The 18,736-nt window shown below is 41.4% G+C and overlaps 1 protein-coding gene across 3 annotated transcripts in view; it reads left to right on the top strand.

Annotated features, from left to right (window-relative positions):
• Window positions 1–10,087, top strand: part of cdc42se2 (CDC42 small effector 2) — a 281,063-nt gene extending 270,976 nt beyond the window's left edge. For all 3 annotated transcript variants that reach the window (XM_043714273.1, XM_043714265.1, XM_043714255.1), the window contains 2 exons: window positions 2,228–2,347; window positions 8,185–10,087. In XM_043714273.1, coding sequence (XP_043570208.1) covers window positions 2,228–2,329 — 102 coding nt within the window. In that variant the 3' untranslated portion in view covers window positions 2,330–2,347; window positions 8,185–10,087. The remainder of the gene's footprint in view (window positions 1–2,227; window positions 2,348–8,184) is intronic.
• The last annotated feature ends 8,649 nt before the right edge of the window (window positions 10,088–18,736 follow it).

Here is an 18,736-nt window from a genome sequence, read left to right as displayed (position 1 = left end):
CTCATAGTTAATGAGATACATCTAGTTCCAATCACTGGACGATGCTATTGATAAATTTTAAAAAGCAGCTAAGCAATAATAAACTTTAAAGAGAATATTTACTACGTCAACAAACAGCTATTGAAATTGTTAGAACTAATTCTTGTAAACTCTATAACAGAAAAAAAATCAATTTTTAAGGAGTTGAGGATTTCACTAACTTCACTGGTTCATAATTTTATAGACCTTCATGAACATTTACAAGTTCTCTAAAAAGGTCATAGCTTGCATTCTGTAAGATAAGACCCTTGTAATAGGTCTCTTTGAATTCAGTTGAGTTCTGGTTACATTAATATTTGGCTGACCTCTAGCCCCTTTCCTCCCCTTACAGTTTAGATTTAGATTACTTACAGTATGGAAACAGGCCCTTCGGCCCAACAAGTCCACACCGACCCACTGAAGCGCAACCCACCCAGACCCATTCTCCTACAGCTACCCCTTCACCTAACGCTACAGGTAATTTAGCATGGCCAATTCACCTAACCTGCACATTTTTGGACTGTGGGAAGAAACCGGAGCAAACCCACACAGACACGGGGAGAATGTGCAAACTCCACACAGTCTGTCGCCTGAGGCGGGAATTGAACCCGGGTCTCTGGTGCTGTGAGGCAGCAGTGGTAACCACTGTGCCCTACCTCTGATGAAAATGCTTTCTGCTAGAAATTACGACCAGACTTCTATATTCAATGTATATTTGCTAGTTTGGATGTGCCACCGAGTGACTGAGAAAATCCAGGGCTTAAAAAGGTCCAAAGCTTTTTCACTTAAGGAAGATTTCCCATTGTTTTTAATTCGTAACTGCAAGAAGAGAAGTAGAAAAATTCCCAACAACAAAATTTGTTGGAGAAACCCCACAGGTCCAGCAGCATTTATGAAGAAACAAAGTTAATGTTTCAAGTTCAGTATGACTCTTCTGACATTTCTCCAGAAGTTTCAGTTTTTAGCAAATTTTCAGCATCCACAGTACTTTGCTTTTATTGGAAAAGATTCTGATTGCTATCACTGTTGAGCACAGTTAATGTACAGACAGATTAATTTTGCATCAAATGATACTCTTCTGGACTATAACAGTTATTGTGGAGTTAGGTTCAGAAATGTTTTAGAAGATAATAAAGACATGTTTCTCTCTTGTGGAGAACAAATTAATAATTCTTTCTACAGATTTTAACAGCCAATTATGATGGCTCGGCTCTTTTTATTTGTGAAACATAGCTTTGTTTGGGCACTCATGTGACACTTGTATGAATTAAGTGAGAAGTCACAGACACTAGATTATAGTCTAATAGGTTCACTTGAAATCAGAAGCTTTCAAAGTGTTGCTCCTTCATCAGGTGAAGTCACTTCACCTAAGATGGCACCATGAGATGCAACATTGTAAACTTTTCACTGTATTCTTGTAGTTCTGTACTTGAGTACATGTATCAATAAAACCTAAAGCCTAAACCTAGCTGTTATAACTGGTAAGGATTAACCTGTGGAGTGTAGTATTTGTGTGTAATGGCTCCATGTCTGCATGGTTAAAGAAAATCCTAATTTAAATTCCAAAATGAATCCACCCTTAATGAATCCATTTCCAAAAATGAGATATATTCTTTTAACTAAAATTGACACTTACACATATAAAGGATCTTGGTTAATGCGATGTATGCAGATTATCTCTAGTAATGTACATTCAGCAATGATTAATATCAGCTTTTAAAGTAAATACATGATTCCACAAGATGACTTTCCTAGAATCATAGAATCCCTATAGCATGGAAGCAGGTCATTTCCATTTGTTCTTTCACTTGAGAGGAAGTAAAAACGTCCTTCAATCTTCAAAGAGTAAACCATGCACCAGATAGTGAGAAGAAATCCTATGAAAAACAAACATTATCCCTTGAGGACACTGCATAATACTTTGACTCATTCAAATTATCTTTTGCCTCCAAATGATTGTTCTTGGACTTCAGCACAGGTTCATGAAATCTCTAGCATTTGTACCATTGACTTCAGCTGGAACCATTAGTTGAGAGCAAAAACAGTCAGTCATTGTCAGCATCATCCTTGCAATTGCACATCGGAACATTCGTTAAGTAAGCACTCTGTGAAAATCTCAGTGTGTCTTTTTGCAGCACGTTAGCTGTGGTAGTCCAGTGCTGACAAAACCAGCCATTTTTCATCTGACCTTTCCTGTTTCTGTCTTTAGGTGAGCTCAATTCAGAATCAAATGCAGTCCAAAGGTGGTTATGTAGGTCCGCCTATACCAGTTAATGTTCAGATGCAGCTTGTGGACACAAAGGCTGGATAACACTTAAATGAAACCTGTGTAAGTACAAAGCCTTAATCTTCCAGAGTGAATATAATTGCCTCACCGAAACCAGATGTCACAACTATAATGCAAGGAAATGCAGCAGGTTCTGAAAATCTGAAATAAAAACTGAAAGTACTGAGAAGCTCAGCGGGTCTAGCAGCATCTTTGGGGAGAGAAATGCAGTGTTAACATTTTGTGTCCGGGTGGTTCCAAAGAAGCGTCACACTGGACTTAAAATGTTAAATTTTTTTCTTTACTCATAGTTGCTGCCAGACTTGCTAAGTTTCTCCAGAACATCCAGTCTTTTTTATTTCTGGATAATACAGTGGATGAAGAGAAAATAACTCCACAATTTTACAAATTGTGCTAGATATTGCAACTGTGATAAGCATATCACATAGAAAATGCAATGTTCAGTTTGAGACATTGAAAAATAGAATGCTTAGGATTGAACTTAGTTGCATTCAACTGAGTTAAATGCAGACTCCAGAACATTCTCTAAGGAGTGCCATTTGTAATCTGTGGAAGTTCATGTGAGATACTATTAAAAGACCTTAAGTTCCTGAATTAATGCGCATTGATTTCCAATAGAATTCCATTTTATGTAACCTGCCCTTGGAGCCCTGTCTTTATGTGACTGGTCCAGTTGAGTTTCTAGACAGTGGTAACCCCAAAGATGTTGACAGTGATGATAACATCATTAAATGTCAAGAGGGCAATCAGTATATTGCTCCTTATTGGAGGTGGTCATTGCCTGGCATTTGTGTGGTGTGAATAGTACTTGCCACTTGTCATTCCAAGCTGGACGTTGTCTAGATTTTGTTATAGAGTCATAAAGTCATGCAACATGGAAATAGACCCTTTGGCCCAACTCATGCTGACCAGATTTCTTAAACTGAACTACTCCTATTTGCTTGCATTTGGCTCATATCCCTCGAAACATTTTCTATCCAGTTATCTGTCCAAATGTCTTTTAAATATTGTAATTGTACCTGCCTCTGTCACCACCTCTGTGTGGAAAAAGTTGCCCCTCAGATCCCTTTTGACTCCTCTCAACTTAAACATATGCCAACTAGTGGGCGGCACGGTGGCACAGTGGTTAGCACTGCTGCCTCACAGCGCCTGAGACCCGGGTTCAATTCCCGCCTCAGGCGACTGACTGTGTGGAGTTTGCACGTTCTCCCCGTGTCTGTGTGGGTTTCCTCCGGGTGCTCCGGTTTCCTCCCACAGTCCAAAAGATGTGCAGGTAAGGTGAATTGGCCATGCTAAATTGCCCGTAGTGTTAGGTAAGGGGTAAATGTAGGGGTATGGGTGGGTTTCGCTTCGGCGCGTCGGTGTGGATTTGTTGGGCCGAAGGGCCTGTTTCCACACTGTAATGTAATCTAATCAACTAGTTTTGAACTCCTCTACCTTGTGGAAAATACCTTGGCTATTCACTATATGCCCTGCATGATTTTGTAAACTTCTGTGTGGTCACCCCTCAGGCTTACATGATCCAGGGATAAAGGTCCCAGCCTATCTAGCCTCCCCTTATAACTCAAATTCTCCAATTCAATAACATCCTTGTAAATCTTTCTTGCACACTTTCCACTTCAATGATACCTTCCAATTGCAAGGCAACCAGAATTGGACGTGGTACTACAAATGTGGCCTCAATAAAGTCTACAACAACAGCTGCAACATGATGATCCAACTCCTAGCCATAGAAGGCAAGCGTCCCAAATGCCTTCTTCGCCATGCTGTTTACCCTTGATGCCACTTTTAAGGAACTACATATCTGCATCCCTAGGTTGCTCTGTCCGACAACATTCCCAGGACCCCACCATGAACAGTGTAAGTTCTGTCCTGGTTTGTCTTACCAAAAACCTTGTATTTATCCACATTAAACTCCAACTGCCTTTCCTCGGCCCACTGGCCCAGTTGATCAAGATTCTTTTCTACTCTTAGATAGCTTTCTTCACTGTCCACTATACCACCAATTTCAGTGTCATCTGAAACTTATTAATCATGCCTCCTATATTTTCATACAGATATAAATGACAAGCATCAGTGGACCCAGCACTGAGTGTTGTAGCACTCTGGTGGTCACCGATCTCCAGTCTGAACAACATCCCTCTACCATCACCCTCTGTCTCCCACCGTCAAGCCAATTTTATATCCAATTTGCCACTCATCTTGGATCCCATGTGAGCTAATGTTCATTAACCAGTCTTCCAATGTGGAACCTTCTCAAAAGCCTTCCTGAAGCTCATGTAGGCAATGTTTACTGCTCTCCCTTCATCTATCTATCTATCTAAAATCATAAGAATGATGGATGCTGGAAATCAGAAGCAAAAACTGAAATTTCTGGAAAAGCTCAACAGCTTTGGCAGCCATAGTGAAGGGTCACTGGACCCAAACTGTTGACTTTAATTTCTCTCAATAGATGCTGCCATTTCTGCTGAGCTTTTCCAGCAATTTATGCTTTTTTTAAATGTATTTTAAGACCTCCAGCACCTCCACTTCTGTAATGTGAACTCTTTTCAAAACATCATCATTTATTTCCCTGAGTTCCTGAGCTTCCATGACTTTCTTCATAGTAATTGTTAACGTGAAATATTCATTTAGGATCTCACTCATTTCCTGTGGCTTCTTCTTTAGATGCTTTGTTATCTTTAAGGGCCCTATTCTTTCCCTACTCTTTTGCCCTTAATATAATTTTAGAATCTCTTTAAATTCTCCTTAACCTTCTCTGCCTAAGCTATTTTATGTTTTCTTTTTGCCCTCCTGATTTCCCTATTAAGTGTACCCCTATACTCCTCAACATATTCACTTGATCCCAGCTGTCTATCCCTGGACATGCACCCTTATTTTTCTTGACTAGAGCCTCAATATCTATTGTCATCCAGTGTTCCCAACTCCTATCAACCTTGCCCATCACTCTGACAGGAACACACTGTCTCTGAGCTTTCATTATCTTGCTTTTGAAAACTTCCCTCTTGTCAGTCATTCCTTTACCTCAGAGCAGCTTATCCCAATGAACTTTTGAAAGTTCCTGTCTAACACAGTCAAAATTGGCCTTGTTCCAATTTTGAACTTTAATGTTTATGCAAGGCCTATTGTTTTCCATAAGTATTTAAAGCTAATTGAATTATGGTCACTGGTCCCAAATTGCTCACCCACTTCACCTCAGTCACCTGCCTGCCTTATTTCCCATGTGGATATCAAACTTTGCCCCTTCTCCAGTAGGACCATCTACATATTGATTGAGAAAGTTTTATTGAACACATTTAACAAATTCCTCCCCACCTAAGCCTTTAACATTATTGTTGCATTTGAACATGGACTGCTTCAGTATCTGAGGAGTCATGAGTGCTGCTGAGTATTGTGTAATCATTAGCAAAAATCTGTATTTCTGACTTGATCTTGGAGGGAAGGTCAGCTAAAGGTGGTTGGGCCTAGGACACTACTTTGAGGAACCCCTACAGAGATTCTCTGGAGCTGAGATGACTGATCTTCAATCACCACAATCAACTTCCTATGTGCCAGATATGACTCCAACCAACAGAGTGATGCCCCCTTATATGAATTGATTCCAGTTTTGCCAAGGCTTCTTGATGCCACACTCAGCTGAATGTCGCCTTGGTGTCAAGGGGAGTCATTCTCACCTCACCTCTCGAATTCACCTCTTTTGTCCAAGCTGTTTAAACCAAGCTATAATGAGATCAGGTGCTCAAACTAGGCATCATTGAGCAGGTTATCAACTTTAATAATAATCGTGAGTGGACTGATGAGGTGGAAGTTGGCTGGATTGATTTGTCCCATTTTTTTTGTGTGCAGAACATAGCTGGGCAGTTTTCCACATTGTCAGGTGGAACACTGAAACAGTTTAGCCATCAACACCACAAGTGAATAGAAAATACTCATGTACAAAAAAATCTTGCCTCACATATCTCCTTTAAACATTCCCCCTTCCACTTTAAACCTCTGCCGCACAGACTGAAATTAGAGTGAGAAATCTTTCCAGTCTGCCAGTTGCAAATGCATCTGTATATGGTGGTATCAATAAGAGTGACGATAACATGCTCCTTGTGGAAAAGAAGTCCCACAAATGCCTTCTATCATTTTGTGAGGCACTATCACCATGCTAATGCCAAGGGACAGAGTGTCAAGCATGAAGGAAGAGCTGAAGGAAATCCTTATTAGTCAGGAAATGGTATTGAAATTTCCAATAAATTTAATAATAATTTAATTTATTGTTAAATCCCAATAAATCCCCAGGGCCTGATGCTCTGCATCCCAGGCTACTTCAGGAAGTATTCTCTTTACTCTGGAAGGGTTCCAATAGACTGGAGTGTAACTAATGTAACCCCACTTTTTTTAATAAAGCAGGGAAGAAAAAACAGGGAATTCTTGGCTGTTTAGCCTGATGTGGGGAAGATGTTGGAGTCAATTACTAAGGAAGTAATAGCATCAGGAAAGCACTGACAGAATTGGTCTAAGTCAACGTGGATTTACGAAAGGGAAATTATTCTTGACAAATTTTCTGGACTTTTTTGAGGTTGTGATTAGTAGAATGAACAATGGTGAATCAGTAGATGTTGTTATCTGGACTTTCAAAAGGCTTTTAATAATGCTCTACACAAGACTAGGAAGGAAAATTTAAAGCTGATGATATTGGCATTGATAGAGAACTGGATGGCAGGCAGGAAGTAGAGAGTAGCAGGTAGTGATGAGTGGGGTTCAGTGCTGGGACCCCAGCTATTCACAATATATATATAAAATTTGGACAAAGGAAGTGAATGTAATATCTCAAAATTTGCCAATGACACTAAGCTGGGTGGCAGTGTGTGCTGTAAGGAGGATGCTAAGAGGCTGCCGCCTCTTGGACAGACTGGCAAACACTTGGCAAATGCAATATAATGTGGATAAGTGTGAGGTTATCCACTTTGGTCACAAAAGCAAAAGGGAAGATTATTATCTGAGTGGTGGCAGTTTAGGAAAAGATGAGATGCAAAAAGACTGGGATGTCATGGTGAAACAGTCACTGAAGGTTGGCATGCAGGTACAGCAAGCGATGAGGAAAGCTAATGACATGCTGCCTTCATAGCGAGAGGATTTGAGTATTAATCAGTTATACAGAGCCTTGATGAGGCCGTACCCTGAGTATTGTGTGCAGTTTTGGTCTCCTAGTCTGAGGAAGGACATTATTGATCCTAAGGGAGCCCATCTTTGTTCTACATTCTCGAACAATCTCATTCATGCCTTTTTCACCTTCAAATCAAACTATTCAAATGAACAACTTCAGTTTATCTTAAAGTGGTGTCCATTTCTTACCCTGCAATAAATGAAATTACCATCATATTCATACTTGTGGATGTCCTTTAGATTCAAATCCCCAAATGTCTTTAAGTTAAAATTCTCACAAATGTCTTTACATCCCTTTCATGTTGTTGACCATCCCTACTCCTATACCAATCAGCTCCCACCCACTCCAACAAGCATTCCTGCAAATCCAGTTTGTTGTGTGTCCCTCAGTCTGCACATCTTCACTGAACCGTTGTTGACCATACAATCAGGTGTTTAGGTCTCACAATCAATAAACATCATCTCTCTGAACTCCCCTCTTAGACAATTCTCAGAACCTACCTCTTCGTACAAGCTTTTGCTTACTTTCTCTGACTCAGAGGTACCTCAGGTTCTAGTTTAGTCTGATCACAATTTGTGAAGTGCCTTGCTGCATGTTTTCTGCATTTAAGGTGCTTAATAAATGCAAGTTTTCATTGCTGTGACATCATTGTGATGCTGCTAGTCTGCCTAAAACCCAATAAGTTGTATATATTGTAACAGAATATGTGATTTATTTTCCACAGATTCTTCTGAGTTCATATGTTTGCTACACTCATCTTCGTTTTAACCCTTTGGTGACTGTTTCTATGAGTTCTTCATGATGAGAAAGGCCTAACAACAACCCATCACTCATTTCTGTAGCCGTTCGGTTGAGACTGATGTTCCACTCTGACGCTGTTATTAACTGGGCTAGTCCTGCACTGCCCAATGGCTTGCATGGATTTGGCCTGTGCTGCAGTTACAGCTCTTCATATTTTTTTAAAAGAATACAAATGGAATTTTAGCTTATTCTTCTCTACAAGGTCAATGAGTGCCAGAGCAAAGAATTATCATGTATTCGTGAATTTGATTATCATTTTCCATTCATACAGTAGTTTTTCTTTCTTTTGTTTTGTTGCCTTTTTATTTGTTTGTAATTTCAGTCTGTTGATAAGGATGTCTGAAGGTCTGGAACCTGAAAATACAAGTATGTAATTGTGCTCACTGTAAGAAAGTCAGCACTGTAGCTGACTGCATGTACTGTAGGTCAGTCCAGTGGCATTCTGATGTCAAAGTGTCTGTTGAAACAGAATGATAATATTATTGCTGACATATTTCCAGCCAGAATGCCAGTTTTGCCAAATGCCTGTCTCTTTCCTTCCCAGTTGTCATTTCTCTTATCCAAGATGCCTATGTACTTCTACATTTATTCATTTTTTAAAACTCCCCATGAAATTAACTAAAACTTTTAACTGGCATTTTTCTCTGATGTGCAATTCAGCAAACTTCTAAATTTTATATAAACTGATTTTAAAACAAAATGCATTTTTCCCATGAAAAAACCAGGCCAGTCACACTGATAATACAGTGATATGCTAATGTTTCATATCTCCCTTTGTACTGCAACTGTTGATATAGGGAATAAATGCCTGAATTCTTAATTTCCAGACCTGCCAGCACCTCGGAATGAAATATATATCAATTTCTGTACAGTTTTGTGGACCTTTATCTGCCATTCTTTGGGTGAATATCAGACTTCTTTTTTAAAAAGGTGTTACCTATACCTGAGGTATGGAGCGGAGGGGATGGTTGAGGTATGGAAGAGTGCAAATTGCCTCTGTCAATATTGTGAACTGTTTGAACAAGCACCAGAAAAAATTATGTTCAATAAGGTGGCTTACACTCTTCAACGTGAGAAAGTCAATATCTTGCTCTGGATTACTTTTTTTTCCCCTCATTCCATTCCTATACGATGTACTGTACTAATATTGCACTGTTTTATAAAGTTAATTGTGCATGATTTGGTGACTTTTAAAAATCGATTTCTTTTCAGTACACAAGAACTTGCCTTGACTCAAGAACATACTCTGTGAAGTGAGTCTAGGGATATTTTATGGAGTTTTAAATATAGTATTTCAGTGCAAAATCATCAGAACCCAGAATACTTTGATAAGTTCAAGCTTCTGGGAATCTATGAAGCATCTATGTAAGGACAGAGAAATATTAAAGGAGTAGTGCAGTACAAATTGTGCCAGAATGTCTGACACCAAGATATCAAAGTATTTTTGAAATATGATTGGGTGGAATAGTAATTACTTGAATGAATTAGCTGGAAACTGTGGCATGCCTACCTTTGGAATATGTTGTTATGACTGATCTGAATGCATTCCAGCATGCCAGTACTAGTCATCTAAGCTGTATGTGGTCAATATTATGTAAAAGGGTGTGCAAGTTGTCATCCCTTAGTGCTGCCATAGCAAGCCATTAATTGAAATATAATTTATCATTCATATTTAGACAAAAAATTTTGTCAGTTACTTAACTGAAAGTTTGATTTAACATATTTTTATAATGTATACAATTTTGTACATGTTCTTCATTCCCGAGTGACTTTGGTTTAGTCCATTCTGGCTTACAGTTTCAAAATAAAGATGTCATTTGCTCTTGCTGACGTCTTGTATGTTCACTAACTAATCTCATTGATGTGAATGGTGCTTTAGAAACTCATTCAACAACAAAGCTCACTGCAAAAAAGCAAGCCATCATCAGTATTTTCCAATTCTACTGTTGTAACATATTGAAAATAAAAGCACTGTGAACTCATTCAGTAGCAGAACAAGTGAACATAAAGAAAAGAATATCATTCCTTCCCGAAAAGAATGAGCAAATAGTTGTCAGCAAAAAGTTGACTTTATGATATATGAAGAAGAGAAGTTAGATCTAAAGTGCAGTGGTGTGCAGACTTGCAAATCTAAGCCAGTATTCTGTTGAGTTGAACCTTACCTGTGTGCAGTTTTGGTCTCCTAGTCTGAGGAAGGACATTCTTGCTACTGAGGGAGTCCGGCGAAGGCTCACCAGACTGATTCCCAGGCTGGCAGGACTGAAAGACTGGATCAAATAGGCTTGAATTCACTGGAATTTAGAAGATTGAGGTGGGATTTCATAGAAGCATATAAAATTCTGATGGGACAGAACAGACTAGATGTGGGAAGAATGTTCCCAGCATTGGGGAAGTCCAGAACAAGGGGTCACAGTCTTCAAATAAGGGGTTAGCCGTTCAGAACTGAGATAAGGAAGAATTTCTTCACTCAGAGTTGTGAACCTGTGGAATTCTCTCCCAGAGGAAACTATTGGGGCCAGTTCATCAGATATGTTCAAGAGGGAGCTGGGCATGGCCCTTGAGGTTAATGGGATCAACAGGACTGAATGCTCAACTTTCCAGGGTTTTATTGCTTTAGACAAGATAGGGAAGGAGGTAAAAGAGGTGGAGAGTGTCACATTTGCACTCAGAGAGAACATATTGGACGGCTGATCCACTTAGGCAATATAGGTAGAGCTCAAAAGTAGGCAGGGTGCAATCATTCTGATGCGATTATACTGTAGCCCCACCCCCAAAAAAGGCACTAGACATTGGGGAACAAATGTGTAGGCAGATTATGGACGATGCAATAACAACAGGGTTGTCATATATGATGATTTTAACTTCCCCAATATTGACTGGCACTTTCTCAGAACAAGAGGCTTAGACAAGGCAGAATTTGTTAGCTACCTCAAAGGATTTATTGAAACAATATGTGGACAGTTCAGTTAGAGGAGGGACCATTCTGGACCTTGTATTAGCTAATGAATCTGGCCGGTGACTGATCTTTCAGCAGGAGAGATTGTTTGGAAACAGGGATCACAACTCCTTACATTTTAAGGAAGCTATGAATAATGATACCTTGCAGGAAGGTATTAAATTGGGGAAGACAAATTATGCCAATATTAGACAGACATCAGGGAGGGTTAATTGAGAGCAGATAATTGAGTCCACATTTGACTTTTGGGAGTTGTTTAATGACCTAGTGATCAGAGTTCAGGACTAGCATGATCCAGTAAGGAGGAAGGGCACGAATGGCAAGTTAAAGGACCCTTGGATAACAAGGGAGATTGTTAATTTAGTTAAAAGGAAAATCAGAAGCGTACATACAGTTTAGGAAGCTAACATTGGACAGGACCCATGAGGAATGTAAAGAATGCAAGAAAGAACTCAAGCAGGGAATGAGAAGAGCAAGAAGAGGCCACTAAATTACCTTGGCAAGTAGGGTAAGGAGAATCCCAAAGCATTCTATGCATATGCTAAAATCAAGAGAATAACTAGGAAGAGGGTAGGACCACTCATGGGTAAAGGAGGGAACTTGTGCTTGGAGGCAGAGGATGCAGGTGAGATCCTAAATGAGTACTTTCTTTCAGTATTCACCCAGGAGAACGACATGGTAGACAGTGAGATTTGTGTGGAGCATGCTAAAACGCTAGGGCATTTTGAGATCAAGAAAGAAGTGATATTTGGGCTCTTGAAGAGCAAAGTCCTCTTCGCCCAATGGTATCACTCAAGGCTATTGAGAGAGGCAAGAGAGGAGATTGTTGGGGCCATGACCAAGATCTTTGTATCCTTGCTAGCCACTGGAGAGGTCGTGGAGGACTGGTGATTAGCTGAAGTTGTTCCATCTGCTGACTGTTCAATTCTAGTCATTACATTACAGGAACAATATGGAAGCTTTGGTGAAGACATAGAAGAGGTTTACTAAGATGCTACCTGTTTTATAAACAGAGGTAGTGGGCATACATCTGCAGTAAGTGGAACTTGAAGTTGTGGTTACCTGTTCCTAATTGAATGTAACCCCTTCCTTTGATGAATTCTGGAACATTGTGATACAGCCCTCTCAGAGCCATGTTTGTAAGGTCGATGGCACCCTGTACATGCGGGAAGACAGCTATGCTCTGAAACCTTAGTGTCCGAGTTACAGCACTGACCAGTTGGATGAGTGAAATAAATCAGTGTGGTTTACAGATGGCACCAGTCATTAACCATTTGTAGGTGCATGACTGAATTATCCCATATATTTCCTGTTGTTACCTGCAAAAATCCATTTACATAGAAGTTCCATGTAGTCAGCAGCTAGCAGGAGAGAATGATCTCCCACTCCTTCAACACGCAGCTCTCGCTGTAACAGCTGACATAGTTCCTTCGCTGTTTCCCAGGACATATGAAGCCTGTGTCAACACTGAACCTCACTCATCCTTTTTGCATTTTGAGACACCCCACAGCCGCAACTCTACCTGAGTTGGATACTGTTCAGCATTGGCAGCCTGCTGTTGTTTCTGGGATTGCTGTCAACCCTAATTTTCTCATATCTTGGATTGTTGTTGTTACAACACGAGGTAAACCCTCCTGCTTATTTTTACCCAGCAACACAGAAAAGATTTATCCTTTGCAGCAATCTGTGAAAATTCGATAGGACAAGAACTAGTTGAAGTAAAAGGAACAGAGAACAACTAATAACAACCCCTTCCTCGAACGTATCTTCTACCTTCCCCTTTCACAATACTAGTCTGATAAAATTCCCAATTAAGATTTACAAAACAAAACTTATCTCAAAACCAGGCAGCTTTCGGTTCTCCTCTGTATTCCTGTTTTCTTCTTGGGGATTCTGCTTGACAGGATACTGATCGATGAAGGTACCTTTAAGAGAGCTATTTTCAGGCAGTCTTTAAATTTGGTAACTTGGCAGTTCTCCTTTCAACAGTTCAATTTTCCCTAGTCTAATATCCCCAAAGCATCGGATTGTGTCATTGGCTTTTAAGATTATCAATATACTCAATTCAAACTTGATTGGGGTGGATATTTTGGGGTATAATTTAAACTGATTGGCTGAATTCAAATTTGCTTTTGTATCCAAGCAACCAGCTAATCGACTTGTTCAACCAAATGTTACATGTTTTTTCAGAACACCTGCTGCTGTCAGGTGGTTTTTGCTCTCTTTTACTCTTTTACTGTCTTAAAGATATAGTGACCAACATCCCACCAGAAGCTGGGTACATCTCATTTGGTGACAATGATCATAATGGGAACATGAAGATCAAAATAAGTTCATAGCTCGGAGAACAGTCAGTGTGGATGAAGGCTGAGCACACTTCTCCTTGAAGTGGGACATAACAACATTCTAATAATGAGGGTAACGTCTTTATCATGCTGCTTTTAACTTAGCAAATGCAAAAACTTGGTGAAACTGTCCTTCTGGCTGAATGATTACATATTACATCTGATATATTACATCAAAAAGGAAATGCCTGCTGCACTTTGAACCCTTCCCAAACCAGATGCACATCAATCATGAAGCTTAACATTGCTCAACATTCATATTGTAAGTAACTCAATGGTCTGTACTGAACGCTATCAGCTCTGAATTCCACAACACCTTTAAAGGTTTTGGCAGTTCTGTGTCACTTTTGGCTAGCATTCACCTCATTTTAAATCATCACCACTAACATCTACATCATTGAGATACAAATATCCAATTTACAAGGATGGTGCAAATTGGCTTTGTCAAGTGTTGGAACCAAAAATGTATCCATTCTGTATACATTGTTCATAGGTTTTGAATTAATTGCAAATTAAATGCTGTCACATTGTGCAATTCTATGCTTCAGGTATTTGCCCCTTCAATGTTCAACATCCAGCAAGCATGAATCCTGTGCTCTGACTTCACTCACCTGGACATTTTCCCAGCCATTTTTCAGTTGCATTGCACATCTTGAGAAGGAAACAGTCGATGCAGGGCAGAGGGTATTGTACTCTAATGCACACAATACGCAAAATGAGGTACATGAGCTTGTCGCACAGATTGAAATTGGCAGGTACAATGTTGTGGGTGTGAAAGAGACGTGGCTACAAGCGGATCATGGCAAGGATACACCATCCTACCGAAAGGACATGCAGATGGGCAGAGGGAATGGGGTTGCCTTAACAGTAAATTAGATGAATAGCAAGAAGATAGACAAAAACTCAAGATAGAAAAGGCATGTAAGAAAGACATTATTATAATAATCATAGAGAACTTGTCTCAGGAGGAGTGAAGCAACGTTCCCTGGATGTTTGTGACAAAATCAAAATGCAGGGTCAAATGGACCAGCTGATACCAACATGGGTGCCACTAGTTGTTTTATGACCAGCACTCGAATCTTGTAAGATAATACTCAGAGCAGTCCTGTCCAACAACCTAGCGAGCTGAAACTTTGGCCTCCAGCTCTTGCCAATCCTGCCTAAGCCAGGATTCCTTAGCCAGGCTAAGGGCAACCCGAAGACGGAGGAGAGGGGTTGCCCCAGCTGAGCATCTGTAATTCCACCAGCAAATAATATTTTCCACCACAGACTGAGCAGGTGTCCAGAAGATTTGGTCCTGTTGATCTTGGCAGAAGACAGCACTGAGTATATCGCGCTGCATCTCCAGATCAGCCAGGTCAGTAACCCTGAGAAACATGTCATCAGTGTAAGCCAAAAGCACCAGCTCCTTGCCCAGTATGCATAGACCCATCCTGAACTACATTCTCTGCAAGAGGTACAGGAAGGAGGCACAGGGAATACAGCTGGCCAGACAAGGGGCAGCCCTGATGCACTGGTCTTCCAAAGTAAAGGGTGCTGTCAGGGACATGTTAATTTAATCAGACACTCTGCTACCATGTACAAAAGTCAATTGTGGATGACATACTGTGTCTTGAAACCTGAATGCTCGCTGATACTCATGGTCAACCCTGTCAAACTCTTTCTCCTGGTCAAGGGACAGGAAGGCATTCGTATTCTGGGAAAAATGGATTAGGTCCCAGATCAAATAGGCATTGTCATGGATCCTCCAGCCTGGGGCCATGTACGGCTGGTCAGGGTTGATCGTATGGTCCAGCATAGATGCCAGGTGAGATAGAACATAGAACATAGAAGAATACAGCCCTCGATGTTGCGCTGATCCAAGCCCACCTAACCTATACTAACCCACTATCCTCCATATACCTATCCAATGCCCGCTTAAATGCCCATAAAGAGGGAGAGCCCTATTACTGTCACTCATCTCCTGAATTACCAGATGACAAAACTCTGGTAAAAATTTCATATTCTGACCTGAGGAGGGAGACTGAGTTTTTGAGTGGACAAAGGTCCCCTTTCTTAAGCATGATGACCACCCTTTGCCAAGAAAAAGACAGCTGGAAATGTGTTGCTGGAAAAGCGCAGCAGGTCAGGCAGCATCCAGGGAACAGGAGAATCGACGTTTCGGGCATAAGCCCTTCTTCAGGGCTTATGCCCGAAACGTCGATCATCCTGTTCCCTGGATGCTGCCTGACCTGCTGCGCTTTTCCAGCGACACATTTCCAGCTCTGATCTCCAGCATCTGCAGACCTCACTTTCTCCTCAAAGAAAAAGACAGCTGTCTGGCCAAGAAATGTTCCTCCAGGACCGACATGTAGATCCCCCCAGGAAAATCCTAAAAAACTGTGTATGCCATCCACTGTCCAGTAGGCATTGAAGATCAGTCCCTCATGGAACACAATGGAAGTACCCTCAGTCATCTCTTCTTGGGCCAAGCAAATAAGACTTGGCACCAGAAGAAGTTCATGTTTCAAGCCCTGTTCTTTGGCCCAAGTAGGATGGGTGCAAACCGTAACCACACTTCCTCAGCAGCTGTAATTGGGGAGGAGAAACTCACTGGGCCAAGACTTCCAGAGGGATTGATGGATAAATGGAGCCTGCCCAGTTCTCTATGACCAGGTGCACCATTCGCTTGGACCGGAGGAAAAATACCAACCTGCCATACACCTTGGCAGTCACAATAATGGCCAGTGGGCAGGCAACATGACCTTCATGAAGGCCTGGATAGTCATATTAAAGTGGGGATAAACTTTAACCCCCAGGTTATTTGTCAGGTGCCTGAAGGGAGATGGGGCCACGGCCAAAACAGCAGCTACCCAAGCAAAAGTCCAGCTCAGCCCCATTACTGGTGATTTGAATTGGGTTCAATCATGTCACACGGAAAGGAAAGTACACAAAAAGGGAAAAGTTCAGTGCTGGCAAATGTTCCAAATGGGCCCCCTGCAGTACCAACAAGAATCCCATCAAAGTCTTTTTCAGTCCCAGAGGAGTTCAAGCAGCAGTGGAAAGCAGGCATAGGCAATAATACCATTAGAAAATAGTTGCAAGGCACAGTCAAAGTAGCAACAATTACACGAAAGTCCTTGACACTGATCTAGCACCCTCAGAGCCAGCTAATAGAGTGAGCAGAAACCCTGACACCCCCATTTATACTTGTCAGCCATTACTTCCTGATTGGGGTTAATAGCCCAATCAGGGAACTCATGTCCTATGACGTCCACCTGGTTGACCTCTTTACAATCATCACATTCCTCCCCATCTGAGTCCAATGACATGGGCCTGTCCTTTATCTAGTAACCTCTCCTGGAACCATGATGGCTGGTTCCTCCATCTCAGACTCAGATACGGGCGGTGGGTACTGGAGCATTTTCTTCTTCAGGCCATAAAGACATCAAGGCTGCAACTTCTACCATGTCCATCTCAGACTCCAAGGTTTCTTTGATGATAGGTGCAGGGGGAGAATTCGTGGGTTCTGACAGCTTTTCTGGTTGTTCTGAGGGTATGTTTTGGTCCTGCCTGTTTGCACGTTTGCAGATTTTTATGTGGTCCATGTGCTTGTTCAGGACCACCCACATCCAGCCAAACTTTGTCACAGTACCTGACTTCACATTGACCAATCCTCTTGCCCAGGTGGAGCAATTTCCATGGTGTCAGCATCAAAATTCATCCCCTGAAGTAAACTGTCTCTTTCACTTAGTGGAGTGTTGTGTCCAGCATTGGTGTCCCGGGTCTCGAAAGATCAGATTTAACCAATGATGCAGTCTTCTCCTTATTAGCAACTCTGATGGAGCTATACCTGTGGTTGCATGAGGGGTCATCCGATAACCAAGCAGGAACCGGGGCAGTTTTGGTATTGAATGAAGCTGCCATCAATGTTTTGACTGCTCTTTCTGCCAGACCATTGGACAATGGATAGTATGGAGCTGTGCTTACATGCCAAAATGCCATTCGACTTTAGGAAATACTCAAATTCCCTGCTGGTAAATTATGGTCTGCTGTCTGTGATCAATATTTCCGGAAGCTTGTGCATTGCAAAAGACACTCACAGCTTTTCTATCATCATCCCAGTGTTTGACAGTTCAACCACTTTGAGTAGGCATCCACAATGACTAAGATGCCATGAAAGGGCCAGCATAGTCAACATGTAACCAGGTTCAGGATTTACTCGGCCATTCCTATGAATGTGGGGGAGATGCTTGTTTTGTGTGCTTGTTGGTTCTCTGGGCACTTCCCCACTAATGTGGCTTTGTCTGCATCCAGTCTTGGCCATCAGACATGACCTCTCTCCAACACCTTCATTTTGAACACCCTCTATGACCGTGGTGGAATTCAGCCGGCATCTGGTATATTTACTCTTGACAATCACTCTTGCTCCCTACAATAAAATGCCATCCTCTACTGGTCCTGGCAGGTCCAGAAAGGTTTCAATCTGGCTGTGAAGGCAGTTTTGTTTCTCCCATCACCTCCAACTGTTTTAGGATTTCTCAGGACCGAATCTTTCTGCATTCACAGCAAAAAAATCAGCGGTGTCTGGAAGGATGTCCACAAAGTTTGAAACCAGAACAGATGCTTCCACTGAAAGCACCACTGGTGGTATATCTGCCAGTTGGAGACAGCTGAAGGCAGCCACAGATATCTTGGCCTCCCAGATAGTGTTCCAATTTATATTTGTATGCAGTTTAGTATTAGAGCGCATCATTGAATTCGACTTGAAGCTATTTATGTCGTGGCTTTTTTTCTCTTTGCCCAGCAGGGGTTAGTGGTCTGTGGCTATTACAAATTAGTGTCTGTAAAGATATTGGTGGAATTTTCTCACACCAAAGATGACTGCAAAACCTTCCTTCTCTGACTTGTGTACTGGGTTCATTACTGGGTAATGAACCAGGCCAAGTGTTAGAATTGGAGGTAGGTGAGCACTTTGGGGACAGTGACCACAATTCGGTGACTTTTACTCTAGTGATGGAGAGGGATAAGTGTGCACTACAGGGCAAGAATTATAACTGGGGGCAGGGAAATTATGATGCGGTGAGGCATGACTTAGGATGTGTGGCCTGGAAAAGTAAGCTTCAAGACAAGGGCGTAACTGATATGTGGAGCTTGTTCAAGGAGCAACGATTGAGTGTCCTTGATAAGTATGT

The sequence above is a fragment of the Chiloscyllium plagiosum genome, chromosome 2 (genome assembly GCF_004010195.1).
Source record: "Chiloscyllium plagiosum isolate BGI_BamShark_2017 chromosome 2, ASM401019v2, whole genome shotgun sequence".
Taxonomy (NCBI): domain Eukaryota; kingdom Metazoa; phylum Chordata; class Chondrichthyes; order Orectolobiformes; family Hemiscylliidae; genus Chiloscyllium; species Chiloscyllium plagiosum.
The sequence above is the reverse complement of the archived record's forward strand: the minus strand, read 5'-3'. Positions and strand labels throughout refer to the sequence as shown.